General features: G+C 35.1%; 1 protein-coding gene across 1 annotated transcript in view; it reads left to right on the top strand.

The window, feature by feature from the left end:
* Positions 1 to 5,028: 5,028 nt before the first annotated feature.
* LOC146131801 (mitogen-activated protein kinase kinase kinase 1-like) overlaps positions 5,029 to 14,491 on the top strand; it is a 42,909-nt gene continuing 33,446 nt past the window's right edge. Inside the window, exons 1-5 of the mRNA XM_083396827.1 lie at positions 5,029 to 5,314; positions 5,730 to 6,408; positions 6,677 to 6,768; positions 7,165 to 7,254; positions 7,765 to 7,821. Of these exons, the coding sequence (XP_083252953.1) occupies positions 5,111 to 5,314; positions 5,730 to 6,408; positions 6,677 to 6,768; positions 7,165 to 7,254; positions 7,765 to 7,821 (1,122 nt within the window). The 5' untranslated portion in view covers positions 5,029 to 5,110. The remainder of the gene's footprint in view (positions 5,315 to 5,729; positions 6,409 to 6,676; positions 6,769 to 7,164; positions 7,255 to 7,764; positions 7,822 to 14,491) is intronic.

Below are 14,491 nucleotides of genomic sequence, written 5' to 3' on the forward strand. Positions count from 1 at the left end.
CGATCTCACCCTTCAACTGGGTCGGCTTGCTAAAGTCCCTGGGACCCTGCTGGTTCAGGGGAATTCCCTTCGAAGGCCCCATTAACGCTGCAAAGAGGCAAATTACGAACAAAATCTTCGAATCAGCGGAAAATTGCTTTCTGGCCATTGCAGATTCTGGTGTAGCTCAGTTGTGAAATGTAAATCCTCTTTGATTGCTCTGGTAGCAAGAATAACGCTTAGGGCGCGATTTTGCAGCATTTTATACGAATTTTGCGGCTAATTTAACCGAATGACGCACAGGCTGAGTATTTTTACGATAACTGTGTTCGGCTCCCCCTTTTTTTCGCTCTCAGCAATATACTTTAGCAGAAAAAAATCCTTTTTCGCGCGTAATGTACACGTCATGTTCATTCGCCAATCGGAAGACCAATATGGTGTAAAGCGACGCTTTAAATCATCGATTCGTACTCACAGAAGCCACGGTGTTGATACACTGATTACAATATCGACGTCTTCGCTGAAAGCAGAAAATAGTGACGTGCTGCTGTGTGGAATCACTATACCGTTGTTCCGCCCTTAAATTCCTGCATTTTTCGTCCTGCACTGGAAACGAATGATTTTTTCATCGCTAAATCAGACAGTTGGCGACCAGAAAAGCAAAACATTGCAAAAAGATAAATGGCCACAAAACTTTTTTATATTTTTGTTTTACGAAGAATGCCGTAAGCCACAAAATTGGGAATCACTGTTGTAAGAACGGGCGAAGGGCGGATATAAAATTTTGTGCCGAACTTTTACTGATTTGATCATTATTGAAGAACTAAAATGTCGTTTAACAGAATATACAATAATTTTTTAAAATTGTGGTTTAGATTAAAATTTCATTAAATTTTAGTTTATATTTGCATCCGTACACTATGTAGCCTACAGATCTGTAATGCAGCTTCAAAATTCATGTAAGAGCCAATAACGACCAATGGTGATGTGTCCGTCTGAGGATTTTTTTACACAAAAGTGAGTTTCAACTAATTACAACCTAATTTACAAACAAAGAATAAATATGAGCCTTAAAACATAGTTGCCCATGTTTTGCTTTAATCAAATTTGATTAGTTTACTGATTAAAATAAATAGCACAAAATATTTTACTTTTGGTTTGACGGGCGTGTTTTAAATGCAAAATATTGCTATCGAAATAAGATACAGAAAAATTAGGAATCCCTAACGAAACTACGCTATTGTAGAGAAACAAATCGTGCGTGACGATATATGTATAGTTTGTCATTACCGCGAACAACACAATATGAGTGACTAATCTTCCGAGCAAACAATCGGTGTTTAATTTCGGAAGAAGACCCTTTCCGCTGGAATGTTGTGACCCTCGCGGTTTTATTGTTTGTTTGCAGATTTGTCTGATTTCACTTATTAACGCTTGTTATTTAAGCGGTTGTAAATTTCCTGACGTGTTTGGAATTTTTACCGATAATTTCCCCGCATTCTTGTGACGTAAAATAAATAAATGTAACGATTTGTAATTAGTTCCATACCTCTCTTCTTAATTTTTTTTATTTATAAATGTGTCTCAGTGTATAAATTCAAGGTAGAAGATTTTCTATTGCCCATTTTTTGTTTATATAAATGCACTATTACACTATTATTGTAGGCCTACCATGAATTTTGTTAAGGTTTGGCTTTGGTGACTGCCAAGGATTTTAATTTTTGTGGGGTTCTAAAATGTTCAAAAATGACGTCATAGTGTAACGTCATTAAGTGACGTCCTAAACAGCTCAACCTGAAGCGCCGCCTGCTCTCGAGCGAACTCGTGACCAAATATACAAGTGATATACTGTATAGCTAATTGAGCTATAGGCGCTAAACAAATTGCGATTATTTTGTTTAAATTGCAAACTTTTGATTTAAAAGGAGACGCGGCGTATTTGGCACATAAAATATTCGTATATTTCTAAAATTGGACTTTGTAGCTTTCATAAGAGACCCGACGCCTTATTCGGACTTAAACATTTTCCGCAACATATTCCAAAATATTTTGGTATACTATGCACGGATGTAATGTAACTTATAATGAATTGCAAAAGTCAAAAAGGTGAATTGTTCGACATCATCTTGATTAAGACGTTTCCATAGGGGCTTGTATCATCGTCAGATAATGTGATACAAGTTCGTATCTTGACCTTTTTGACTTTCAAATTTAGAATTATACTAGAAAATAAAATAAATTCTCGCTAAGCGCGAACAGAAAATTGAATATACATAATAAAAGTTGACAATTAAAGTTGTGGTCTCCCCTTGATTTGCACGTAGCCACTTTACCAACATGACTCTTTAACAGTAAAACAGTTTTCTATTGTAAATGAATAAAATTATATTTGTTTTATTTTTCCTGTACTTTCGAACAATATCATAGTGCATGGTCCCAACCTTAATGACCCCCTAAAACCTATCTGAAATCTATCCTAAACGTAATATAAGTCAGATTAATTATCTTGACGTTCGAAAGCAAAGAACTGTGTTTTTTGTGAAACGTCATTCTGAAATTGTTGACGTTGACGTTTTAGTGACCTAGTAGTCCTTCCGCTTTAAATTCCAATTATTTCAGATAAGTTTTTAGGCAGTGAATCATTTTTCGAAATAAACTCTCTCCTAGTTTAAAGTCTGTGGAAAATGTTGGAGAATGTAGACAACGTATAAGACTATCAATATTAAAGACGTCAAACCCGTAAAGTCGCCCGTAAAAAACTATGAAGTTAAATTCGATGCGTATGACTCCCGCATCCTTTCTGTTAGCTTTGTGTCTAGGAATTACGTTAACAATGCAGCAACCAATGCTTTTCGCATTTAAACTAAATCCCTGGAAAAATGGGTAAAATAATAAATTATATTTCCTATAACGAGCGTAGGAATTCATGTGTAATTCATGTGTAATTTCATGTGTATATTGAAATCAGTTTATCTTTATTTAAAATCTGTTTTAAGCTTATTTCTGAGTTAATCACTGCCAGCTCGTTAGCGCTGTTTAGCGGTTGACAGTTTGTTAATATGGCAAAATCTTGGACTAAGGTTAATGTTGCTATTTATTAGAAAGACTTGTTTTGGACTTATATAATAAAATTACTCGTTTACGGCCTTATTGGTATTCTTGGTAAATATACCTTACGATAGAATCAAACACAAATATCTTATCGTTAGGTAACGACGTGAGTTTTTATCTAAACCGAATTTCGTTTTAAAACTCAACATTTTTTCTTTGAAATGTTAATACACTTCCTCATATGATGAAGTGTATATTTAACGATAAGTTTATATAACTCCTTTGTACAAGACTTTACGTTAGCCAGTAAAAGCATTTCTAATTCACGCAAAATAACTATTTAGTGGCAAATTACACACATGCAATTTCGCTCTAGTGTTCAATGGCATGTTTATATGTATTACATAAAAAATAAATATTTTTTATATTGTGCTTATAACTGCGAACATGTTCAAGACGAAGAAACAACAAACTTAATCACGTTTGTACGTCAATTTGATGCTGTTTTAGCGCACTGCGTTTTGCCTAATATTACAACACTAAAGATGGCATAGCACTATTGTCGTTTTTTTACAAAAAGCAGACATTTATGAAAAGTAATTTTGCCTTTTAGAAGTTTAACGAATCTTGCAAACGAAATGTATAGCGGCAGTAAAATAAATTTTAAACTTCCGCGTGATGACGTTAAAGAGGTAACCATTAACGATTGATGAAGCTTGTTTTTGGAAAGAAATCTACGAAAGTAAAATGTGCTTTTGAAAAAGCATTCAGGAAATTTAGGAAGGTTGGTGTTAGTTTGCAAGTTGTCTCTTACAAACTGGACAATATTGGATGAAAAGGTTGTGAAGTGTAGCATTTGTAAAGCTATGAAAAGCATTCTTGACAATTTTTAAAGTTTCGCAAATATAACTTTGGAATGCAAAAGCAGTGTATTTATGTTGAGCAGTTATAGTGAAGCAATAACTGACAATTTAAATCAGAACTTAAAACAGTGTTGGTTAATATCTGCATTGCTAAATATATGTTTTTTATATTTAGTATGAACAATATATTTAGTTTATACACCTAAGTGTGCATTGCATCACGTTTAAGCAGTATTCTGATTTAAAAACGAAGCATTTTTAAATTTTGTAATTTTTAGAGTAAATTTTTTAATAAAATTAAATTATTTCCCAAAACCCAATTTGTAATATAAGGAGCTTTAAAACAAATTTACACTTTTTTGTTTAATGAATAATATTTCTTGTGCAATTTAAGAAATTTGAAGATATCGTATAATTTTTTCGGTTTGTGTTTAACTCGGTGTTAGGGATGATTCAACTACGTTTAATTTCCCAAGTGTTTTTCCCCGTGCTAATTTATAAATTACGTATTTTTTATCAAGCACTTTTTCGATTTCAAGGTGTCTTTATTCTGTACCCAGTTAAACAGCCAAGATTGTTTTTAATCAACCTGTTTGCACACTGGAATTAGTTCAATTCAGTAAAAGTTTAAGTTTTGGTAGAATTCTAAAACCCAGGTTTACATAGAACGCTAATTGCATGTCTGCACACAGGAAAATTGTGTTGCACCACTGAGATCTTGGCGAAAAGGGCACTGGTCTAGAATCCTTCCACATATTTTCATCAGGGGTTTATATTGCTAACACTATTTGGGTCAGGGTGCGGGTAAGCGTTTGTCTAGGTCAATATTATTGTTATATTTCTGCCTTTCATGCAATTTCAACTTTGATAACTTGTTTTGTTAGTGTTAAAATAAATGTAGTAGGATTTTAGACCATGCAATCTTCAGCAAACATTAAATGTTTTTGTTTGTGATATTCAAATTAAATGTTTTAAACATGAGATTTTTTATCTGATAATTTAGCTCAGAGGTCTCTTAAAAATTTAAGGCTCTAAAATTTAATTTAATTGTTTGATTTCTTCTTATAGCTGGCCCTAGGCGTTGTATGCTTGCCTGCAAATGTGTAAAATGACAGCCTTATAGTGCACAGCAACTCAAAAGCACATTTTGAAACAACACAGGATTGTGGATTTATAAGCAATGCAGCTTGCGTGAAGCAAATTCAAGAAAGCAAATCATGTCGGTGCATTTAAGGGCCAGCTATGCCGGGGAAGGTTCTGAGGTCATGTCGAAATCTGGCAACAGTCGACTGGAAACAATGAAGCGACAGTTCAACAAGAAAATGGGACGAAGAACATTGCCAACACCCCAAAAAATTAACGCAGCTTCGAAAATGTCACCAGCTTCTGAGACAGCACAGAACGATGAGCGTTTGCAAAAGGTAAATTTTGGTTTTAAATTGTTGGCTCTATGCTTTTTTTTTAGACCATTTTTCAACATTTAATCTTGATTTTCTTTCTGAAGCATTTTTAAACATATTTTGAAAATTCGATAAATGTTTGAACACATTTGCATGTCAATTGTTTGTTTTTTAGTTATATACTTGTATTTTTGAAATATTTTTCTTTATGCTTGTAAAAGCCTTAAAAGAAGTAGATTGCATTTAATAACAAAAAATGAAACACAATACATAAAACAAATTTATAATGTTATTTTCTTACATGAACTGATTTTTTACTTTTAATTTTTATCAAATACCTAAATTAACAAATATATATATTTGTTATCACAATACCAGACTTTACAAGATGTTTAAAAGAATTAAAATTGTTAACTAAACTGCCTTTTTCTTGCAGGACTCTTCACATTCCAACAGCAGCAACAGCAATGCGGCACCGTCCACTTTTAATCAGAGTGGCGCCGTCATAATGAGACGTCCAATCAGAAAGGAATTACCCACAGGCGTTCACAGGCAAAGCAACCGAAGAAAATCAGCAGAAGCTAAGCTTAGTGAGTCTTCAAAGGAGGAAGCTTCAAGTTTAGCAGCTCAGTCAAACAAAAAGGAAAGTGGACATAAATCGTTACGTGCTTTGGATCGAAGGACTCCGGTTCAATCGAGACATAACCAGCCGAAACCTCGCGCCATTCAGATGCAAATGGCCACTTCTTCTGCAAGACAAGTTTTGGAAAATGTTCTTACAAGAGAAATGCGTGGTGTTTACGTGCCAAGAAAGCGTAACGATACCGCTCAATCAACCGAGGAAAACATTCCAGACGAGAATCTTGAAGGGAGTACATCGACAAATGACCCCCAAGTTCTCGAAGAAGGTCCCATTTCCCCCGTTCCGCCTTCAAAGGAGTCGTCCAACAATCAGCGGTCACCCTTTGCCGGTCATTCCGGTTTGCTGCCCCCTGGACATGTTGGAAACGCGAATATCCGCGAAAAACTGAGGCAGCATTACCGACATAATACGGCTGCTTCTAAATCGGAAGCCACAAAAGTTCAGGATAATCCTACTCAAGAATCCTTTACAGGTCTGGATTTTAAATTATAAAAGTATTTACAACATAGGTTTGTGTTTTCTTTTTTTTTCTGAAAAAAAAGGATTTTTCACTGGAAACTTGTTCTGCTGTTTTTTGTTCTAAACCTATTTTATAGTTGTTTTTTTATAAACATTTAACAAAAATGGGCAACGTAAGAAAAAAGTTTGAGAACCACTGACGATCCAAGAAGAAAGATTTTCCAAATAAGGCCTGTTCAATGTATTTTTTTGTTTTTTAACTTCGTCATTGTTTTATTTAGGGGAAAGTTCGAGCACTGCAGAAAGAAATCATCCATCTACCTCCAACACAAATGAGACTATTCTAAACAAAATCCGTCAAAAGGGACCCGTGGTTAGTTTTGCTGGATGCCTTGGTTGTATCGGATTTTCACCAATTGGGTGCACTATGCACGGATCTGTAATGTAGCTTGATAATGAATTTTAAAGCCAAAAAGGTCAAGTACATCGTCTTGATTTTATCATCTTTTTGGCATTAAGTTTTACCACTGTATAGTAAAATATATTTCGTTTATTTCAAACAATTTTAATTTTAAATCACTTCTAAAGATGTTGCCTGCGAAATGAATTGTTGTGGTATTTATATATATTTCTTTAAGATCTAGTAATTGAATTTTATATACTAAGAATGAAAACACCGTGCAAAGATGTGCACTCTGCCCCTCTCTGCGGTATTCAACAAGACTAATACAATGTTTAAACATAATTAGAGTGCCAAAACTATTTTTAGGTTGCCAAGCAAATGGGAAGTCAGTCAATGGAAGAGTTGGAAAATCTTGCTGCATCTCCAAAGAAGAAAAAGATACCTTCCCAGGCAAAGGTAATGTTATATCATTTTTTATATTTAGTGCATAAATCTAGTAAATCTATTTTGGCTCTTGAGCAAATCTGAGCATTTTATGTGATGAATGTTTTGCAGTTCCTTGTAAGTTTTTTTCCTATTTCCCTTTTGAACACCTAAAATTATATTTTTTTTGTGACCTTAAGCTATTTGAACAGTCGCTACATAATTGCTGGACAGAAGCAACATGTAGTATTTCAAAAGCATTAAAAGTGCTATTAACATATAATCTTAAATATAAGTTATTTACTTTGTGGATTTTTTTGAAGTTGATATTCAAAATATCAACTTGAATGTTTTTAATACACTAATATTTGCTTCAACATGTCAAAGAATCATTGTTAGTAAATATACAAGCTTGTCTTTTTTTAAATTTAGTTATTTTAACATCTTTTTTTAAACATAAGTGTCTCACCTTAACACTAGCTTTACTAGACTAGTGTGCTGTTACCTGTCAGGAGTTTGCATGTTTTATTTCCATGTTTGTAGCCTTCCAGTCGACCTGGGTCTCCAAGAACTCCAAGAAGAAGGGGATCCCCCATAACAGTGAGTGCTAAAAGTCATTAAAAAGTTGTGTTTGGTCTTAATTTTGTATGTGTTTGGTCTATATGTAAACACATATCGTATAAGCAGATCAGAATAATGATAGATACACACACATGTACACTGTACAGCAACTGTTTTTAAAGCATGGTTTGTTAACCAGGGTTGCGAGAACTGTCTAAGGGGGTGTGGGGATGCTGAATCAGGCACAGAAATTATATAACTGCAATTTATTTCTTTGCTCAATTAAATGTAAAACTAATCAACATTATGATAGTGTGGTATCAGTTACAAGTATAAAAATAAAATTACAATGGTTTTGTTATTTAAGCAATTCTAACAAGGGGTGCAAGAATTTGTTGTTGATTGGAGTGCAGCAAGGAAAAAGGTTAAGAACTACTTTTCTAAAGCAACAAATAACTTGCAGAGCCCTTTCCTATGCTTGGCTGTAATTTAATAATGTGTGCTGTGTCCAAATTTATATTAAAGAGCTGAACTTAATGTGGCCAACTAAATAAGTTTAATAGTCCCATTGTTGGTGATGTCTTTGATATGCGCCTCTTAAGATTCAAATCAAAGTCCTTTGATCTTTGGGCGCTGATAACATATTCAAAATTATTTGGTTGTAGTGGTTTTGTAGAGGGCTACTTAAGGACATAATAGTGTGAGATATATTAAAGCAATTGAGGTGTGGCTGTAGATCTTTCCTTGTGGTGTGCCAATGTGCTGGTAAGATGTGCTTTGATTATAAGATGGGACCAGCCACTACAGTACACACCCCTTTGTTGTGCTTTGAAGATCCAATAAATATCCTGGTTTCGCAAGGGTTGAAATGGTTCCGCCTGTGTTGAAAACTTTTCATTTATTTTTTGTGTTTTGTTGTCGCCTTAAAAATGGTTTATTGCTTTGCATTTGTTTAATAAATAGGCACAGATTTACTATAAATTGCCAAACTATTTTTAAACTTGCAAAAAAAAGTGGAATAGATTGCCAAAGTATAACTTTTTTCATGTTACATTAATAATATTCACTAAAATATATTGTTGGAGAAAGCCAAGACAAAAAAGTAGGCTTATACATGAATAGGTTTTAGTTTTTAACCAGTTCAAGTGCCTTGTTTATAAACCGCAGGTTTCCAAAGTAAAAAAAAAAGTCGCCATATTCATCATACACCGTAGAGTATTTTACTTTTAAAGTAAAGTTATTGCCACCCTCTATATTTTTGTGTACAGAGATCGAGTATCTTGTTTAACTATGTTCGGATTGCAAAACAAGCTAGAGTATGTTAAATACACAGCCAGAGGTGCGTTTAATTCAGTGTTTTAATGTTCGTAATTTCGCGCCCTGTGCTAACTTTCCCGCAGCGCCAGATTTCTCTCTTTTTATTGCCCGAGTTGGTCGGAAACTACAAAGACTTGGCGTCTTGTCGATTTTAGCGATCGAATTTGGCGAACACCCGCGGGCCCCTGCTGTTACTTGATGTTAGGGAATGAATGCTTGGATTTATAACAAGGGAAGCAACTGTTTTCAATGGCGGGCAGAATTGAAATATTATTGTTGTCGCAGATTACATTGGTTTTATAAGAATCACTTTTTTGGCGTTGGATCCTTTTATTTGTTCACAGTTTTATTCAAAGTGTTTTGAGAAACCTTAACCATCTCTCAGCTGTTTCAATGTTTTTAAGTATAGCTTCTACTTGTGTAACTAAAGCAAAGAAATAGCAGTTTGCACTCAGATGAAATTGGTTGCCGTCTCCTAACGTTATTAATGTTCTTGAAAAACAAAAGCTTTAAAAAACTGACTGTACAATTAATGAATAGCGCATATAGCAATTGCAAAATACATCGTATGTGTGGCACATATGCCTTTCATAGTACACAAGAAACATGCGAAATATTAATAAACTGCGAGAAGGCCAGTATACCAAGCTGAACACAAGTTATACATTTCACACAAGTTTCGCATTTTGAAGGGTTTAACTTTAATTAAACAGCATCCCACGGTAAATGGAATAAACTACTTGACAAGGCTGTGTGGGCTAAAAATAAGGGCTGCGGGCCTTATGTTGCTCGCTTCTGATTTAGACGCTCCAAGACCAAATATAATGATTTTACGACGTATATTGGTGATTTCCATTTCTTGTTAGAAATTTGATTTGGGTTTGTCACAATTTTAAAATCCTAAGCACATAAAGTAACGGTAAATTAAAAACAAACACGAAACCAAGGCTTATCCAATATTTGTTATTACCACCTGTGTTGTTTTTTATTTATTCTATGTAATACGCTACAACCATGTGCATTGTGCAACCAATATAGCACATTTTATGGGCGAAATTCGTTTATATTACAAGCGTCAAATACTAAAGTGAAATACCTGTCAATGAACTTCCGAACTACGCCGTTTCACAAACAAAATGAATTAATCAATTGGCTTTTATTTTACCGATGAAGGCCTTTTCTAAGTCACTTCAAATTACCTTCAATAGGTTTGTCGCTTGCATGAAACGATTTGAACATTTTAGACAAAACTAATTTACCATTTTAATACCCATTTAGTCAAAATATTACCCGCATCAAATTTTTGTTAACTTATGATCTATTTGACATTTTCTTGCGTGTGTAAGTATATTCCAAGTGCGTGCAAATGCCCAAGCACTAAATCCGAATATATCCCTGTTATTGCCTCTGTGAACTAAATATACTCAGGAATCAGATTACGGCGTTTCGCCACGCACAGCTTGGATGCTATTCTCTGTGGAAATCAGATTTAGTGGTTTTCTTCCGCCGTCGAATTCGATGTACAGTTGCTAGATTGGTTCACGCCCGACGAACAAATTCTAATTCGTTGGGTTGCAAAAGCTTTGTACAATCGGGCAATACGAGATAAAGTGAATTTAGAGTTTTCGTGTTTTAAATTGTATTCCTTAAGTAAAAAATTAAGAAACGGCTCAACAACCTTTGCCTACCTAATTATTTCGACTAAACTTTTCGCAAGCCTAAAGTGAACAAAAAAGAAATAAGACAGCGGAATTGTTGGATTTAATTTTATTTGATACCGAGTCATGCCTTCGTATCGCTTCAGCAAATTTCGTAAATTTTGGGAAAAGCTTTGCTGAGAACAAATCTAGATAAATCTGACAATATAAAACCAATGCAGCCGGCGAACAAACTAAATCAAACGGCGACCTGTAGTTCAAGAAACACTAATATATATGTAATATAAACACACACACGCACATACAAACACACACAGACAGACAGACAGACGCACATACAGACAACCCAACTTGGTCCATGCAGTATTGCCATACAAGGAAAAGCCAAATTAATACTTTCGAATTATTTCAGATTGCCTATTGTTTCGTATTTATTAAGCATTTAACATAAAAAAAGCTTCATCAGAGCCAAAAAACGTACAGCTCCCAAAACATTCAGCTAAAATCCCCTTAAAGTCTAAATAGGGCACCGGTAACATCCGAGGCCACAATCCCATTCTATCGCCGCCAAAAAGCCCGCGCTGCGAGCCACTGTTTGTACAAAGCAGCCCGTTATTCCCCCGTAAGTAAGTGGAGCGTCAGTGTGCCATTAACTGCGGCAACCTGAGCCATACTGGGGAAGCTTTGATTGCCGGTGGCTGCCACTTGTTCTGTTGTGATATCTCAACTTGTGTTTTTAGCAAACGTCCCACTCTCGTGACCCCTTCGTAGCAGAACCTACGCTTACTTGTTATTGCGTTATAAGTGACTCTGGGTGATTTTAATGGCCTTATATATTTCCCTATTTGTACGTTTTTTGACGAGAATATGTGGAAATTGGAAAACAATAATTTTGTTTAACTTACGCCTGCTTAATACGTTGATGCTACTTTATTAAGTGGCTAGGTGGTTTTAATAGCCCTATTTTACTATTTTTATGTTGTGTGACTAGCGGTTGTCGAAATAGAAAAACAATAATTTCATGAAATTTGACATGCAAACTTACGTGAAACGTTTCTGCTTCGTTATTAAGTGACTAGAGATAGTTATAATGATCTTGTATATTTTACTAATTTTATGTTGTGTGACTAGCGGTTGTTGAAATAGAAAAAAAACAATAATTTTTATTAAATCGATTTAGCAAAGCCACCATTCACGTTGTTGCTACGTTGTAAAGTAACGAGAAAACAGTAATTGACGGCAATTTTTACCTTTTTTGTGTACTGAGAAAAATTATAAATTGTACCCCTTTCTTGAAAAAAAAAACGTTAACTTGTTTCTATGTTATTAAGTGGCAAGATAATTGTATCGCTGTATTTAATTTCGCCCCTTTAAATAAGTGTAAAAATATAAAAAAAAACCTTCATGACCCCTTTTTAAGAAAACAGGTAGACGTTTCGAATAAATCTTTTTGCATTTGAAACATGTATGTTAAACTAATTCCATATGTGCTGTAATACTATTACTACTTATGCATTTCGTAAATTTTTTTTGTATATTTAAATTAATGGTCACAAGAAAGCAAAAAATAATGCCTGCGCTCCAAAGAAACCAAACGAATTATTTTCCATAGATTGTTTTGGCAATTGAACGAATTAAACCATTTTTTTTGGACGCCAAGTCGACTAAAAGCCACAAGAGCGTTACTTGACGATTGTGCCTACTATCTACTGCTTAGTCACGTTTATACGACTAATGCCTTACACCTGGGCTTTAAAACGCTACACAAACACGATTAGCGCAAACCTCTGGCTCGCTGTAGCAAGTTTCGAGGGGCTTCGATTCGCACTGTTGCACCCCTAAAGGGGCGGGGTGAGTTTTCGGGAAACCTTTGGTTTGAGGAGTCGGTAGTATAAGAAAAATCAAAGAGATGGAGCTCTAATAAAAGGCTTTTTAAACATTTTAGCTCGCGGCGGCTTTGAAAATAAAAAAATCGCGGCACATTTTCTACACAACAAGTCAGACCTGGGATAAATATCAAGGCACATACATAGGTAGGTTGTATTTTTGAACGTTTCGAATAAATCTTAAGATTATGGCTGGACGTTGTTGTTAGACGTAAAACATCAAAGCCCATTGTCCAAAACTAAGTAGGTAGCATTTTGAACCTTTCAATTATCTGTTTATTCATAGACGTTGAAAATATATATGAGAAACTACACATAATGCTACCTACTTCTATATGAGCTTTGGTATTTTTGCTACGTCTTACTACAACCTCCAACCATTATGCTTCAAAATAATAATATTTGATTTTTAATAAATAGTGTGCATTTAAGTGTAGCATGCTTGCCTGCTTGCGTATTTGTAACACAACTGGGTTAATTGCCTTCCCCCCCATAAAAAAAATCACACCGATTCTATCATTACATAACAACGAAATACATTTGTAACTGGACCATCACTTTTACTTCAAACGAAGTAAAACAAACAACAAAATTACGAGTTGTGTAGTAAATAAAGTTTTACTTTCACGTCTACATGCCCATATCTCCACAAATACAAACCTCGACGGAGCACTTGAGAATTTTTCGAGGCATCCAGTTTAGGAACCAGTGTTCCAAAACCTCAGGTGTTCCGGCTAGGATTTCAGTAGCCTTTACTAGTTAAATATCGGCGCCGAAATTCGAAGAATCACGGTCAAACGGGTTGCTGCAAGGACGCAGTCATTTCTGCTTTAACGCCCCCAGAATCCGAGGAATTTACAATTGGCGGTTGGCTGGTTGGTCCAGTTTTACGCAAAATAAGTCGTTTTTAGTGTTTTGAAGATACGCTCGCTTGAAAATGATCACCCATTTCCGAAGGGGGCTTTGGGTTTTAAATCTCTTGGTTTTGGGTTTAGCTACTGTTTTTTTCTCGAAGGGTCTAAAGATTTTTTTTAAGAAGTGGCTATTTGACCGAATCGCTTTTTACGCTTGCACCAATACATGTTTATGCATCAGGTTAGGGTGTGGGTTGGGTGATGGAATTATATTTTAATTCCAGAGTTTTGTATGATTTACCCGCATGATTCCCAAATCGATTTAAGTTGCTTGTTAGCCGGGTAAATAGCCTCAGCAGATGCCTATTGGCTATTTAACCGGATGGCACTTTTACACTTGCACCTGTTAGTGATAATATGTTGATTTAAACAACTTTAGTGTCCGGGTGAATAACCTTTTCCTTTTTTATCCGGCCAGCGATCGCCAACCCTCACAGTCATCCATCCCTTCACAATAAGTTAGGCGACCCCTTTTCTAATTGAAGATTTGCAAACATATATTTTAATAATTTGAAACTTATTTCCAGTTATAGCTCACTCGTGTGTCCCATATTATTTTGCCCTTGAATAATATTGACCTTTTAAGCGTCGTAAGGCTGCGATTCCCCATAGGAATAAAACATAGCAACAAGCAAGCTGCATGTCTGACCCTGTGGGGATTAGAAATCGACCAAGATGCTCAAATTTAAAGGCTTTGAATCGCTTTCTTACCACCGACGATTAGTGGACATATGGCCGGATTAAAGCGCGATCTTACGCATATGGAACCACTGTTGTAAATAATCAAGTGTAAAGTGCACCTAAGTCACTGTTTTCAATTAACTTGACTTTTAGACTTTCAGACAAATGACTTTACTTGATTGTAATTTTTTGACAAATGACTTAGGTTAAAATGAAGTGTTTTCATTAGCCTTTTTTTTAAATTGAGCCGTAA

The sequence above is a fragment of the Ascidiella aspersa genome, chromosome 9, assembly GCF_963924565.1.
Source record: "Ascidiella aspersa chromosome 9, kaAscAspe10.2, whole genome shotgun sequence".
Lineage (NCBI taxonomy): Eukaryota > Metazoa > Chordata > Ascidiacea > Phlebobranchia > Ascidiidae > Ascidiella > Ascidiella aspersa.